Source organism: Halichoerus grypus, chromosome 11 (assembly GCF_964656455.1).
Source record: "Halichoerus grypus chromosome 11, mHalGry1.hap1.1, whole genome shotgun sequence".
NCBI lineage: Eukaryota > Metazoa > Chordata > Mammalia > Carnivora > Phocidae > Halichoerus > Halichoerus grypus.
Window position 1 is genome coordinate 13,844,159 of NC_135722.1, and position 16,797 is coordinate 13,860,955.

General features: G+C 36.3%; 1 protein-coding gene across 1 annotated transcript; it reads right to left on the minus strand.

Annotated features, from left to right (window-relative positions):
* Positions 1-584: 584 nt before the first annotated feature.
* On the minus strand, positions 585-1,577 carry LOC118523768 (olfactory receptor 4A15-like). The gene has a single exon (XM_036073554.2). It carries the CDS (start codon positions 1,554-1,556, stop codon positions 585-587), a length of 972 nt encoding a protein of 323 aa, XP_035929447.1. The 5' UTR covers positions 1,557-1,577.
* Between the last annotated feature and the right edge of the window lie 15,220 nt (positions 1,578-16,797).

Here is a 16,797-nt window from a genome sequence, read left to right on the forward strand (position 1 = left end):
CCAGAAGAGGTCATTGATCTAGATATACACAATGAGTTGAACAATTTAATTTTTCTGTCCAAAACTTAATTAGGACATACAAAATCAGCCATATGCTACCATCACAGTATAAAGCTAATAAAGTTCACTTCTCATAGATCTATCCTCAACTATGAACATGTGCTGTGAAATTTCAAATTAATTAATTTGACCAGGACATTTATTTTTACTGTTAGATTAAGTTTTTTTTAACAATGTGAATTTTTAATTTTAAAATTTCACTCTCTTGGACTAAAAGGGAACAAGTTCTATTAGGCAATATTTTTATGAATCATGGAGGTACCATACCCCACAAACAAGAACTTGAAATAAAACGAAAAAATTGTTGCCCACTGAAGAATCTTAACACAGTATGATTACATATATCAGGGATTAAATTTCCACAATTCTCTTACCCTCTAAGGGTTATAACATACTCCATTTAGATAAAGATTAATTTATATAGCTGCTTCAGAATAGATAGGCTAACTAACCCAAAGGATATAATTTTTAAGATGTAATCACTGATAGTGAAAGTAGTCTTTGATTCTGTGAAAGAATGAATATCATATTCTGCATGAACAATACAACCCTCTACCAACTAAGGTCACATTTTTACTCCAAAGTTTCCGTATGGCATTTTTTATTTCTGCATTTCTCAGGGTGTAGATTAAGGGGTTCAGCATGGGAGTTATGAATGTTAAAACCACAGTCATGAATTTATCAATGGGAAAGGTAGAATTAGGCCTTGCATACAGGAAGATACAGGGAACAAAGAATAAAATGACCATAGTGATATGGGATGCACAGGTGTGGAAGGCTTTGTGTTTCCCGTCCAAACCATGAGTCTTAAGGGAGTGAAATATGACCCCATAGGAAACTAGGAGAATGAAGAAGATGCCAGTGCAAATGGCTCCTCCATTAGCTATCATAGAAATTCCAATGAGGTAGGTACTGCTGCAAGCAAGTTTCAATAAGGGATGCATATCACACACAAAATTGTCAATGACATTGGGGCCACAGAAAGGGAGCTGATAAATAAAGAGAAATTGAAGCAATGAGTGCAGAAAGCCTCCAGTCCAGGCCACCAGCAGCATAAGAACACATGCTCTCCGATTCATGATGATTAGATAATGAAGTGGTTTACAGATGGCTACGTATCGGTCATAGGCCATCACCACCAGAAGAATGACTTCAGCACCTGCAAATAAGTGATCTAGAAAGACTTGAGTCATACAAGCCTGGAAGGAAATAGTCTTCTTCTCATAGAGCAAGTCTACAATCATCTTGGGAGCAATGACAGTAGAATAGAGAGCATCTATAAATGATAAATAAGCTAGAAAAAAGTACATGGGAGAACCCAGTGACGGGCTGGCCATAATGGTTACCATGATAAGCAGATTGCCCGCTATCGTCACAATGTAGATGAGTAAGAATGGGACAAATAGAACTTTTTGCCCTTCACGGTCCTGTGTGAGCCCCAGGAGAACAAACTCTGTCACATTGTTTCTATTTCCCATATATTCTTTGGAAGGCATTGAACTCAGGTGTCAAAGGCTGCAAACAGAAGGGCCATAATGAATTTGAGAGGATCTCAAGCTTTATGTCAAAAACGGCTGCCTGGCTCAACCACGTTTGCCCCACAGGGCCTCACACAGGGTGACTTTCTAGAAAATGAGAGTTTAGAATCACCACCCACAGTTTCTGCTTTCATTTCCACAAATTTCTTGCATCGACTACAATGAGGAGACCAGTTTTCCACCTGGGAGGTACATGTGAGTGGGCATACCAAACAAGGAAGCAGCTTTCTCCAAAATCTTGCTCACAGAGACTTCATTTTCTACTTTCTATGTCATTTCTTCTTTTCTTGAATGCTTTTGGCCTTCTGAGATTGACCATGAAAACAATCTCATCTCTAATAGCCTTATTTACATAATACCTAGTGCATGGAGCATAAAATGATAACCTGACACTTAGATAACTGCCTTTCTGAGTTACTTCACTATGAGCTCCAAATATTGAAAAATATGTCAACTGCAGCAGTGAAAGAATCAGACACACCATGAGTGCCCCTTAAGTGCTTATTAAACTTTATTTAATTCAGCTGAATTTTAAACATGTAAGAAACCAACTGAGAAGAGATAAGTATATTAAATTGTTCTCTAGGGTGCCTGGGTGGCTCAGTCAGTTAAGCGCCTGCCATCAGCCCAGGTCACGATCCCAGAGTCCTGGGATCCAGTCCCACATCCAGCTCCCTGCTCAGTGGGGAGTCTGCTTCTCCCTCTCCCACTCTCCCTGCTTGAGCTCTCTCTCTCTCTCCCTCTCTCTCTCTCTTTCTCTCTAATAAATAAAATCTTTAAAAAAATAAAAATAAATTCTTCCCACTCGTGAAAGTACAATGAAAACAACATTTTGTTTGAAAATACACACACATATGGACACAAATGAAATTGGCATTTATTACAACCTAGGTTAGAGAGGAGAAAAATTGATAGTACAAATCTAAGTAAATGGGTACTACATAGACATTTTCCCTACTTTCCAAAACTGTTTAGAATTGATTATTGCTAACTGTAGCTCAATTCAGAATGCCAACATAAAGATTTTAGACAGAATCATGGTATAGTAGAAAGAATTCTATTCTAAAAATATCAAAATGTTAATTGATTTTGTTCAGTCATCTTGGGAAAATCATGTCCCAACTCATGTTCTTATTGGAAAGGTTATAATCTTCCCAGATGTATGAATTTCTGAATTCCAGTCACTGAAAATTTTATCTTAAATGACATGCAAGCACTTGCTGGTAGACCATCTTTATAATAATCAGGGTGAATTAGCAAGTGTTAAAGGTTATTTGATTATTAAATTGATAAATAGATTACACCAGATATTTTGTTCATATTGTTAGTTCTTGATTATCTGAGTCTGTATGGAATACAAGATATTCCTTCTCACTTGAGGAAAATAAATTATCCATGAGACCTATCAGATACAATCCAGGGCCAATTGTATATGTAATGTGTGCAACTTTGTTTTGGCAGAATTATTTTAAATGCCCTCTATTATAACATCTACATTTGTAAACCATCATTTGTGAAGGAAAGGAGATTATTTTATCCTTTTTGCTTCTAGACAAGCCAATTTGTACTCAAAAACAGAGGGAGAATAAAAATGTAGGAAAGAGAAAATAAAAGAAAACAGAAAAGGCAGATAGGAATCAGCAAAGACCATAAACTGAATGAAATAGGCTTTGAAATTGATCGAGTTTGGTTTGGGGGAACTGAATTGGAAGTAGAGGAATTTCAGATTTCCTGAGCTTTCAATCCAGAGTTAGACCAGAGGGTAACCTAGGATCAGTACCAGGACTCGCCCTTCAGAATTTTTATGTTTCCAGAAAACCAAGACCTGAACCTTAAGATATATCAGAAGAGACCAGCTGCTTAAAGAAATTCCATCTTTGGGCCTTCTAGCAGTTCATCACATACATACATAATTAAATATCTTCACTCACAGTTATGAAGCTATGTCTGCATTTTTAATGGCAAATACTCACAATGCATAGGGGTTGTCTGAGCATTCAAGAGTTAACTTCCAGTATGAGGGTCCAACTCCTTGCCCTGTAGCACTCATTTATTTATAGCTGTGTTTTCCCCAGTCATCTGTTAGATCTGCCAAGAGAGTAAACACTTTTGGGGCACCTGGGTGGCTCAGTGGGTTAAACGACCGCCTTCGGCTCAGGTCATGATCCTGGAGTCCCGGGATCGAGTTCTGCATCAGGCTCCCTGCTCAGCAGGGAGTCTGCTTCTCCCTCTGACCCTCCCCCCTCTCATGTGCGCCCCCTCTCATGTGCTCTCTCTCTCTCTCTCTCTCTCATTCTCTCTCCTTCAAATAAATAAATACAATCTTTAAAAAAAAAAAAGAGAGAGTAAACACTTTTTAATAATGGTATCACCAAAATCTATATGTGTGCTATATGCATTTTAAGGGATCAATAAATATTTGACTATTAAAAATGTGCTTATGAACATAATTATTACTGAATTATTATGAACATAATTATTGAAAACTAGTGATTTGACTCAGAATGATACAAAATTCTATACTTTGCCAGTACAGTATTTTATTAAAAATAAATATATCTGCTTCCAACATTTGTGAGATACTTCAAATTTCTTAACACATTCAATGAGAACAAATAAATCACTAAGGAATGCTCCAAAAACTTAAATCTATGATAACTATCCCACAATGAGAATTAAAATAAGATAAATTAAGATCTACACTATGCCAAATTCAACAACATAAGGCAGAAAAACAACCCATGCATATGGTATGCAAGGTGTAAAACACTGGGAGAGACTTTCAGATCAGCAGGATACTGGAAATTATAGACTCTGAAATTTTGAATTTCAATCCAGTCTTTTTGAAACATATGATCACAATACATATCTGAATATGTTTCTATTTAATAGTCTGTATAGGTAAATCTGTTCCCCACATAAGCAAGTGCTTTTTTTAATGATTGAAGCAGTGACCATAAAAATGATGCAGCAAAAATTTTGAGGTCCTATTAAACACCTAATCAGATCACCAGATAAAAAACAAAGATACATTTTAGGGGGCACCTGAGTGGATCAGTCAGTTAAGCATCTGCCTTCAGCTCAGGTCATCATCCCAGGGGAGACTCCCTGCTCAGTGGGGAGCCTGCTTCTCCCTCTCCCTCGCACCCTCCCCCGACACCTCCATGCCCCCTTGCTCTCCCCCAACCTTGTGCTTGCCCTCTTGTGCTCACCCACTGGTGCTTGTGGGCTCATGTACTCTCTCTCAAATAAACAAATAAAATCTTTTAAAAAAAATTAAAAATTTTAAAAAGATACATCTTAAAAAACTATCACATTTTCCAAGTCAGTTACTTTATAGTGAAGGAAAAATGATACCTCTAAAACCTGAATGTGGTTGAACAGATTTTGGGGACAAACAGAGTAACAACAATCAGAGAGGGTGGATTGCCTATCCCAAATATAGTCTTTGTGAGTTTTGTTTTGTTTTGTTTTATAATTTTGCAGGGGTGGCCCTAGATGTCCACAGTGTACTTTATAAGAACTCAGGTCCTATATTCTGGTTTGGAATCTAAGCCTCAGAATCTATACTTACCAACTGTGTGACCTTGGGTAAACTACTCACATTATCTGCATAATGAAACATAATGGCATCTAACACATAGGATGGTTTTAAAGATTAAATATAATAATCCAAATAAAGCTCTCCAAAAACTATCTGACAGGTAATAAGCACTAAATAAATTCAAGATATTATTTACCTTTATTTGTTTCCCCATGTAACTTTAGTGCCACATCTCTATAATTAGTTTTACATGAGTTTACATGAGTCACTATCTTCTCTCATAACACAAAGGGACATTCCCTGAGGGATGGATGGATTGACTGGGTCATTGTCATATACAATTACAGAAGCTGTCCTTTCTTTATGCTTCACATCACTGTGTGTAAATGCCCTGTCTCTTTCTCCACATCTCATTCTCCTCTTTGCAATGTATCGTTAAATCTAAATTCAATCAAAGGGGTCTTCATTTTATAAATAAGAGGTCAACTGGGTGCATAATACAATGTGTCCATTTTATTCATAATATTTTAAGACCCGAAAAATAAGAAAATATCCATGTAATTAACCCATAGGCGGACATAGATACTGGCATTTTCTTTAAGATTCTATAGATCTCATATCTAATAAAATTCATGAATTCCATTTTCACAGACACTAAAATTCACTTTCTAATAAGGTATACATATTATAGGTCAATGAATCTAACAAGTAACTAAATTTGTCTGACCTCAACTTTCCACATTGTAAGTTTTAAATTTCCCTTTGTAATAAAGGTTATTAATTTAAATATCAAACTGTTATTTGAGGTATATACACACAAGAATAGAAAGCAGAGATTCAAACTGTCATTTGTACACCAATGTTCATAGCAGCATTATTCACAATAGCCAAAAGGTAGAAACAATCCAAATGTCCAAAAACTAATGAATGCATACAGTGTGGTATGTATAAGACAATGGAATAATATTCAACCTTAAAAAGGAAAGAAAGTCTGATACATGCTATAACATGGATAAAGCTTGAAGACACTATGCTAGGTGCAATAAGACAGACATAAAAGGGAAACTATAAAATAGTTTATATATATATAGTCATAAATATAGTCATAAATATATATATAGTCATAAATATATAGTCATAAATAAACAGTCATATTCACAGTATAGCAATGTTTACCAGGGGCCAGGGGAAGGAGGAAATGGGGTGTTATTGTTTAATGGGTGCAGAGTTTCAGTTTGGGATGATGATAAAAGGTCTGGAGATGGATGGTGGTGATGAATAGACAATAATTAATTATGTATATTTTACCTCAATAAGAAAATACCAACAAAATAAAATGTCCACACAGGGCCAGACATTTAAAGATACTATATACAAAGTAACAATTTATAAAGGGCTATAGTAATCCTTACTACTATCCAATATATTAAGATACAAAATAAATAATTGTTGGATTCTTCAAATTATATAAAGCAATCTTAAAAAGTTATTTTGAAGACCATATATATGTCAAGTTTACTGCTATGATGTGATTTATTTTTCTCAGTATATATTTAAGTAATTCAATATAAAATATTGGAGAAAATTACTGCCACTGTACTTATTCCAATAATATTTTATAAAATAGAGAAAATGCATGTACTTACTATCTTATTCCTGGAGTATCTGGCATAAAATATTTTAGATCAAATGGTAAACCTGTTCCTTAAGAAAGACACATAATTTATTACAAGTAAGTCTATTTTGCCCTATTCTCATAGCAGTGAAGAATTTTTCTGAGTATGTTACCTGGTTTTTCTGTTTCCTCTTTGGTCACTTGTTCCAAATCCACACTTCTGAAATTCTATCTTTGGTCCTGGGAGATAACGGCTTATTTGGATGAAGATAAATCAGGATTGCCACCACATCAACCCTGGTGTGATGCAGAAAAAATGTCAGGACACACTTTGTCACTGCAGCCAGAAATGCTTTGTCACATGAGGATTTTTCTCTCTCTGCCTGCACAAAGCATGAACTTTCATAAAAATTTAACAGTTTGGATTATGGAATTATCCAGAGTTGATTTCAAGAATGTACAGTTGACATGATTGACAAATCATTGAATTTGAAAGCCATCATTGACATATGTACCAAAAATCAAATGTAAAACTCCATTATTATGTGTAACTGACCAAATTAATTGAATAAACATTTAATAGCATTTTTTGTCCATAATGCAGAGATCTGGGTAATCAAAGAAATGGATATTTTGGATTGTTCGGGATATTTCTGAAAGCATTCACATGACTGTTTTAATATGGTCCATGCCCAATAATGTAATGGTTTTTTTTTCCCCTCCTGACAGCAATATTAATCCCCAAGGAGAAACCTTCTTCCAGGTAAGGAAAGATATGATGGGGCACTAAATCAACAATGAACAACAAATTACTTGGCTGAATTATTAAAACAGTTTGTCCCCAAGGCTGTTTGTTCAAGATTAAACTCACTGAGGATTCATGCTCTTGAGAACTGAGGTTTTCCACATGATCCATATTTTCAGAGGATTCTCCTGGCCAATCACTTCAGGAGAATTAAGTGGGGGAAAAAAACAGCAATATAACAGCAAGGAGAATGTCACTTACTAATAGCAAAGATATAAGGTTGCATGAATAAGAATTCTTTATTTTCAATTAATCAGCATATATTTGAAATTCTCAAGTTGAAGAGGGTACTGGAGTGAGGTAAAAAGCCTGAGTCTTTGTATATAAAAGACATACTTAATAAGAATAGCACAGGATTATTGGTAATCAATACACTGAAAGTTTCCATTTAACTCAGAGTGGGTAACACCCACATACAAAATTCCAGCTCAGAAGTTTGGCACAAAAGAAGAGAGTCTTTCTTAAAAAGAAATACAGAAACAGGTGATTAGGATGTATGATTTGAAAGCAACTATTGCAAAGTAATATAAGGGGAAAAAAACATAAAGACTAAATCCAGAAATATTTGACATTTGATATTCAGATGTCTTTTATAAAATGTGTTAAATCTGAATCTCTCTACAAATGCTCTGAAAAACATACTATTTCTCTATTTTTTTTATTTTATTTTATTATGTTATGTTAGTCACCATACAATACATCATTAGTTTTTGGTGTAGTGATCCACGATTCATTGTTTTCATATAACACCCAGTGCTCCATGCAGTACGTGCCCTCCTTAATACCCATCACCAGGCTAACCCATCCCCCACACCCCTCCCCTCTAAAACCCTCAGTTTGTTTCTCAGAGTCCATAGTCTGTCGTGGTTCATATCTCCCTCTGATTTCCCCCCTGCATTTTTCCCTTCCTTCTCCTGATGTCCTCCATGCTATTCCTTATGTTCCACAAATAAGTGAAACCATATGATAATTGACTTTCTCTGCTTGACTTATTCCACTTAGCATAATCTCCTCCAGTCCCATCCAGGTTGATGTAAAAGTTAAGTATTCATCCTTTCTGGTGGCTGACTAATATTCCATTGTATATATGGACCACATCTTCTTTATCCATTCATCTGTTGAAGGGCATCTCGGCTCTTTCCACAGTTTGGCTATTGCGGACATTGCTGCTATGAACATTGGGGTGCATATGGCCCTTCTTTTCACTACATCTGTGTCTTTAAGGTAAATACCCAGGAGTGCAATTGTTAGGTCATAGGGTAGCTCTATTTTTAATTTTTTGAGGCACCTCCACACTGTTTTCCAAAGTGGCTGTACCAACTTGCATTCCCACCAACAGTGTAAGAGGGTTCCCCTTTCTCCACAACCTCTCCAACATTTGTTGTTTCTTTCCCTGTCCATTTTGGCCATTCTAACTGGTGTAAGGTGGTATCTCAGTGTGGTTTTGATTTGGATTTCCCTGATGGCTAATGATGATGAACATTTTTTCATGTGTCTGTTAGCCATTTGTATGTCTTCTTCAGAGAAGTGTCTGTTCATCTCTTCTGCCCACTTTTTGACTTGATTATTTGTTTTTTGGGTGTTGAGTTTGAGAAGTTCTTTATAGATCTTGGATACCAGCCCTTTATCTGTAGTGTCATTTGCAAATATCTTCTCCCATTCTGTGGGTTGCCTCTTTGTTTTGTTGACTGTTTCCTTTGCTGTGCAGAAGCTTTTTATCTTGATGAAGTCCCAAAAGTTCATTTTTGCTTTTGTTTCACTAGCTTTTGGAGATGTATCTTGAAAGAAGTTGCTGTGGCCGATGTCAAAGAGGTTACTGCCTATGTTCTCCTCTAGGATTTTGATGGATTCCTGTCTCACATTGAGGTCTTTCATCCACTTTGAGTTTATCTTTGTGAATGGTGTTAGAGAATGGTCGAGTTTCATTCTTTTGCATGTGGCTGTCCAATTTTCCCAGCACCATTTATTGAAGAGACTGTCTTTTTTCTGTTGCATGTTTTTTCCTGCTTTGTCAAAGGTTATTTGACCATAGAGTTGAGGGTCCATATCTGGGCTCTCTATTCTGTTCCATTGGTCTGTATGTCTGTTTTTGTGCCAGTACCATGCTGTCTTGGTGATCACTGCTTTGTAATATAGCTTGACATCGGGCAACGTGATGCCCCCAGCTTTGTTTTTCTTTTTCAACATCTCCTTGGCGATTCAGGGTCTTTTCTGATTCCATACAAATTTTAGGACTGTTTGTTCCAGCACTTTGAAAAATGTCATTGGAATTTTGATCGGGATGGCAATGAAGGTATAGATTGCTCTGGGTAGCATAGACATTTTAACAATGTTTATTCTTCCGATCCATGAGCATGGAATATTTTTCCATCTTTTTGTGTCTCCTTCAATTTCTTTCATGAGTGTTTTGTAGTTCCTAGAGTATAGATCCTTTACCTCTTTGGTTAGTTTTATTCCAAGTATCTTATGGTTTTCGGTGCTATTGTAAATGGAATCGTTTCTTTAATTTCTCTTTCTACAGTTGCGTTGTTAGTGTATAAGAAAGCAACTGATTTCTGTGCATTGATTTTGTATCCTGCCACATTACTGAATTGCTGGATGAGTTCTAGTAATTTGGGGGTGGAGTCTTTTGGGTTTTCCACATAAAGTATATCATGTCGTCTGCGAAAAGAGAGAGTTTGACTTCTTCTTTGCCAATTTGAATACCTTTTATTTCCTTTTGTTGTCTGATTGCTGTTGCTAGGACTTCTAGTACTATGTTGAACAATAGTGGTGAGAGTGGGCACCCTTGACATGTTCCTGATCTTAAGGGAAAGGCTCTCAGCTTTTCCCCATTGAGGATGATATTCGCTGTGGGTTTTTCATAGATGGATTTTATGAGCTTGAGGAATGTTCCCTCTATCCCTATACTCTGGAGAGTTTTAATCAGGAAAGGATGTTGTATTTTGTCAAATGCTTTTTCTGCATCAATTGAGAGGACCATATGGTTCTTCTCCCTCCTCTTATTAATGTGTTCTATCACATTGATTGATTTGCGAATGTTGAACCACCCTTGCATCCTGGGGATAAATCCCATTTGGTCGTGGTGGATGATCCTTTTAATGTATTGTTGGATCCTATTAGCTAGGATTTTGTTGAGGATTTTGGAATCCATATTCATCAGGGATATCAGTCTGAAATTCTCCTTTTTGATGGGGTCTTTGCCTGGTTTGGGGATTAAGGTAATGCTGGCCTCATAGAATGAGTTTGGAAGTTTTCCTTCTGTTTCTATTTTTTGAAACAGCTTCAGGAGAATAGGTATTATTTCTTCTTTGAATGTTTGATAGAATTCCCCAGGGAATCCATCAGGCCCTGGACTCTTGTTTTTTGGGAGGTTTTTGATCACTGCTTCAATCTCGTTACTGGTTATTGGCCTATTCAGGTTGTCAATTTCTTCCTGTTTCAGTCTTGGCAGCTTATAGGTTTCCGGGAAGGCCTCCATTTCATCCAGACTGCTCCATTTATTGACATATAGTTGTTGATAATAATTTCTAATAATTGTTTCTATTTCCTTGGTGTAGGTCATGATCTCTCTGCTTTCATTCATAATTTTATTATTTTGGGTCCTTTCTCTTTTCTTTTGGATAAGTCTGGCCAGTGGTTTATTGATCTTATTAATTCTTTCAAAGAACCAGCTTCTAGTTTCGTTGATCTGACCTACTGTGTTTTTGGTTTCTAATTCATTATCTCTGCTCTAATCTTAATTATTTCTCTTCTAATGCATGGCTTAGGCATTGTTATCCAGCAAGGCTGTCATTTAGAATGGATGGAGAGATGCAGAGCTTCCACGACTGGCAGAAACTGAAAGAATATGTGACCACTAAGCCAGCCCTGCAAGAAATATTAAGGGGGGTTCTATAAAAGGAGAAAGACCCCAAGAGTGATATACAACAGAAATTTATAGGGAAAATCTATAAAAACAATGTCTTCACAGGCAACATGATGCCAATTAATTCATATCTTTCATAATCACTCTCAATGTGAATGGCCTAAATGCTCCCATAAAATGGCACAGGGTTGCAGATTGGATAAAAAGACAGGACCCATCCATATGCTGTCTACAAGAGACTCATTTTGAACCTAAAGATACATCCAGACTGAAAGTGAAGGGATGGAGATCCATCTTCCATGCCAGCGGACCTCAAAAGAAACCTGGGGTAGCAATTCTTATACCAGACAAATTAGATTTTAAACTAAAGTCTGTAGTTAGAGACACAGAAGGGCACTATATCATTCTTAAAGGGTCTATCCAACAAGAAGATCTAACAATTGTAAATATCTATGCCCCCAACATGGGAGCAGCCATCTACATAAGCCAACTGTTAACCAAAATAAAGAGTCATATTGATAACAATACGTTAATTGTAGGAGACCTCAATACTCCACTCTCAGCAATGGACAGATCATCTAAGCAGAAAATCAACAAGGAAACAAGAGCTTTGAATGATACACTGGACCAGATGGACCTCATAAATATTAACAGAACATTCCACCCTAAAACAACAGAATACTCATTCTTCTCGAGCGCACATGGAACTTTCTCCAGAATAGACCACATACTGGGTCACAAATCAAGTCTCAACCAATACCAAAAGATTGAGATTATTCCCTGCATATTCTCAGACTACAATGCTTTAAAACTGGAACTCAATCACAAGAAAAAATTTGGCAGAAATTCAAACACTTGGAAGCCAAAGACCACTCTGCTCAAGAATGTTTGGATCAACCAGGAAATCAAAGAAGAACTTAAACAATTCATGGAAACCAATGAGAATGAAAACACCTCGGTCCAAAACCTATGGGATACTGCAAAGGCAGTCCTAAGGGGGAAATACATAGCCATCCAAGCCTCACTCAAAACAATAGAAAAATCCCGAATTCACCAACTAACTCTACACCTTAAAGAACTAGAGAAAAAGCAACAAATGGTGCCTTTGCCAATTTTTAACCAGTTTCTTATTTTGATTTGTTTTTTCCTATTTAGTTGTATATGTTCCTCATACATTTTGAATAGTAACCCCTTATAAAATATACGACTTGCAAATATTTTCTCCCATTCCACAGACTGCCCTTCCATTTGGTGCAGAAGCAGTCTGGATTTAGACCTTGAGATCCTGAACTTCAAGCTAATGTCAGGATGAGTTGAGATCTTAACTGGCCTAATCTCTTCTGTGTCCTCCCTCTGGGAGCCCTGAACTGCCATTTTACAAGTCTGACATACTCACTGGAGAGACAGGCTACATGGAGAAGGAGAAGGAGCCAGAAGATCCCAGTCTTCTAGCCATCCCTGCCAAGGCACAGCTCACATGAGTAAAGTCATCTTAAACAATCCCTAATAGCCCCTAATCAGCTGAATACCAGAGAGGAATCTCAGTCCATGCCACATGGGACAGAAGAATTGTTCAGTCAAGTCCTCAACAAATTTATATGCAGTCAGATAAAGACTTGTGTATGGCAATATATAGCCCTGTGTGTAGACAGACACAGGCTTGTGTGTGATGATACCAAATACTTATATATACACATGCATTCATATGGGCAGTCAGATACTCACCCTTGTGTTGTCAGATACAGATCTCTGTGTGTCCACATATAGACACACATATGAAGTTGGATACAGACCTACAGATCATTGAATATGTACCTACATGTGGTTATACAGAGCTAGGAGGTCAGATACAGATCTCTGTGGTTGGATACCTACTTGTGTATCGTCTAATGTAGGCCTATGAACAGTTGTATACAAACATACACCCATGCCTTTCAGGATTGTGCTGTAATTCATGCCAGCAAAAGACACAGAGCCCTTTCTGATCAGCTCATTGAAAATGTGAACAAACTGAGGGTTATGGAAGGGGAGGGGGGTGGAGGAATGCGGTAACTGGGTGATGGGCATTAAGGAAGGCATGTGATGTGATGAGCACCGAATGTTATACACAACTGATAAATACATCTGAAACTAATGATGTACTATATGTTGACTAATTGAATTTAAATTAAAAAAAAAGAAAATGTGAATCAAATGTAAATAAGACAAGCTGCTTTTTAATTAAGAAAACCAAAAGGCAAGATTTATGTACTCTATGGAAATGATTACAAAATTTTATTGAGACATTGATCAAGCCTTCACAATATATGTCTCATTCTGGATGGGAAAACAAGATAGGAAAACATGCCATTTTCCTCAAAATCAATGTGGAGGGTCATGAAATTCTAAATATAGTTTTATGGGAAGGTTTCAAACTTCACAAAATAATCCCAAAGTTTATCAGGAAAAATAAGTATTCAGAAATTGCAAGAGACTTGAAAAGGCTGAGTAATTAAGGGAGATTGTTCCTACAAGGTATAATACATGTTAAAATGACTACTGACATAGAATGTTAGTGGTAGGGAAATACACCAAAGGAAAAGGGGGAGCAAGGGGAGGAGGAGGTGAAGGGAGCAACAGAGGAGGAGGGGAAATGGGCCCCAAATCAAACATACTAATTGTATAAAATTTGACATATTAAATTTAAAAAAAATTTTTTAAGATTTTATTATTTGACAAAGAGAGACACAGTGAGAGAGGGAACACAAGCAGGGGGAGTGGGAGAGGGAGAAGCAGGATTCCCGTTGAGCAAGGAGCCTGATGTGGGGCTTGATCCCAGGACCTTGGGACCATGACCTGAGCCAAAGGCAGACACTTAACCACTGAGCCACCCAGGTGCCCCAAATAGAAAAATTTTAAATTATTACTGAAATTAATAAACTTTGCAGATTATTTTTCTTGTTAGAGGAAAACAGACTTAGATATGTCCTCATCACAAACAAAAATAAATCCTAGATCATTTAAAAAGAAAAGTTTTGGGGGAGTTATTTTTTAAAAAGCTATTAAAATTTATAAATTCCCTGAATGACAGTAAATGACATTTTCCAAGTGATGTGCTAGAAGAAATCAAAAAGTAAAAGAACATTAAAAGATAACATCTTTATATAAAAACACCCATAATTATAACAAAACAACATATTGTAGCAAATATCAAAGAAGACTAAATATTTGTTGCAAATACACACATTTAATGAAGAAAAGACTCAAAATTCTCACTCCAGTAACTCAAGAATTTGAGAATGCAAGTAACTGTCAAAGTTCATGGAATGGATTCTATGTCCCAGACATTGTGCAAATACAAAGTACAAAGGCAATTAAGTAATGTTCCCTGCCTTAAGGGAACTTACAGACCAATGAACATAGATAATTAACCAGGATTTTTATCTCATCGTTTGAAATAAGTATACAAATTTGGAAATTAACTAAATGTCTAACTAAGTCCATTTGGGTTGCTATAACAGAATACCATGGACTGGCTTCAACATCATTTACTTCTCATAGTTCTGGGGCCTGGAAAGTCTAAAATCAAGACACTTGCAGATTCCATATCTGGTGAGAGCCTGCTTCTTAGTTCACAGTTTACTGTCTTTATTCTGTTTCCCTACATGGCAGAAAAGGCAAGTGAGGTCTGTAGTGTCTCTTTTTATTTATTTTTTAAAATATTTTATTCATTTATTTGACAGAGAGAAAGAGAGAGAGAGAACAAGAAGAGAGCATGTCAGGCAGAGGGAGAAGCAGGCCCCCCATGAGGGACTCAATCCCAGGGCCCTGGGATCAGGACCTGAGCCAAAGGAAAACACTTAACAGACTGAGCTGCCCAGGCATCCCTGTGGTATCTCCTTTTAAAAAGACACTAGTCCCATTCATGAGCGCTCTACCTTCATGACCAAATCACCTCCCAAACACCCCACCTCCAAATACCATGTATTATACAGGATTTAACTCATGAATTTTGGGGGGAACGCATATATTGAATCTATAGCAAAATCTAAAAGATGACTTAATTACATAACTTCTGATAAAATCAAATGTTTACTATCATTTAATGAATAGTGTCATTTTTGGGAAGACTTTGAGATGACATAATATATCTCCATGTAATAATAACTGGGATAAAAATTGGGATATAAAGTTTTTCATACACTGTTACTTACTGGTGAAAAGGCTCCATTCCCCATAGCCTGAGCACCTCATGAATCCAGACTAAATAAGGGAGGCAAAATCATGAGTTTATTTGACCACATGCTTCCTACACTATTAGAGGCAGATACTATTTTCTTTCAAACCTCATTCAGAGAGAGGGAGGCTTATGAAAGAGGTCTCCATTAAAGAAATCTATATATATTATGGCCTCTTAATTGCCTAATAATCTGCATTGCATTAACAACAGAGGTAAGAATGGCATGCCATGTTATCAACATCTTTCTTAACAATGATATCACGCAAAATATCTGATGTCAGGTTCTGTATTGCATACTTGAAGCTCATGAAGTGTGCATTATGGTAATTCCATATATGAAAGGAAGGGCCTAGGTCCCTAAAGAAGGCTATGAAACACTGTAAGCAAGAGTAGAGATGGGGATACTGAAAAACAGCAGAGATATTATCAGATAGTCTAAACTATCAGGGAAGATTAATGGACCGTATCAATGATAATATAACACCAAACAAAGCTTCTCCACATGAGGAGATAATAGGATTCCCCACTCAGAAAAATAAGTAAATCTAACTTATATCTACATCTTTTGTTCAGATTTTTTTTCTTCACTTAACTTCTTTATGATTAATATTATAACTTGGAAGCAACATTCCTTTTCAATCCTATATGCTAAACAATGAACAAGATTATATAATTAAATAACTTGCAAATACAAAAATAAGACATATACTTCAAGTATTAATAGGGGTTGCCTTTGTATGGAAGGAGTGAACCAAGTATTTATGTCATATTTCTTAAATTGTTTCTCAGAAATACATAACAAGCACTATTAATTCTGAAAAAGTACAATTATGTGAGAGAGAAATGTGTGAAAATTGTCCAGTAATGAAAAAAAAATGTACAGTATTGACTATAGCATAACTCATCACATAGAACATAAACCTATAGTTTCAACAAAGACATTTTATACTCAAAAACTACATACCTATTTTCCTAACAATTTATGAAAATTTTAGAAATCTATTTTGATCATTGGAAGATTTACATCTTAAATGCTTTCATCATACGCAAGTTCATTAAACCTGAAGATAAATTTACTACAAATATACAATCCTTTCCTGCATGGAGCAGCTCTTCATTGAAAAAAGGTGACACATTTCTCCTTGGTC

Excerpts from the sequence above, each read along its gene's own strand:
- LOC118523768 (XM_036073554.2), bottom strand. The coding sequence starts at position 1,556 with ATGCCTTCCAAAGAATATATGGGAAATAGAAACAATGTGACAGAGTTT.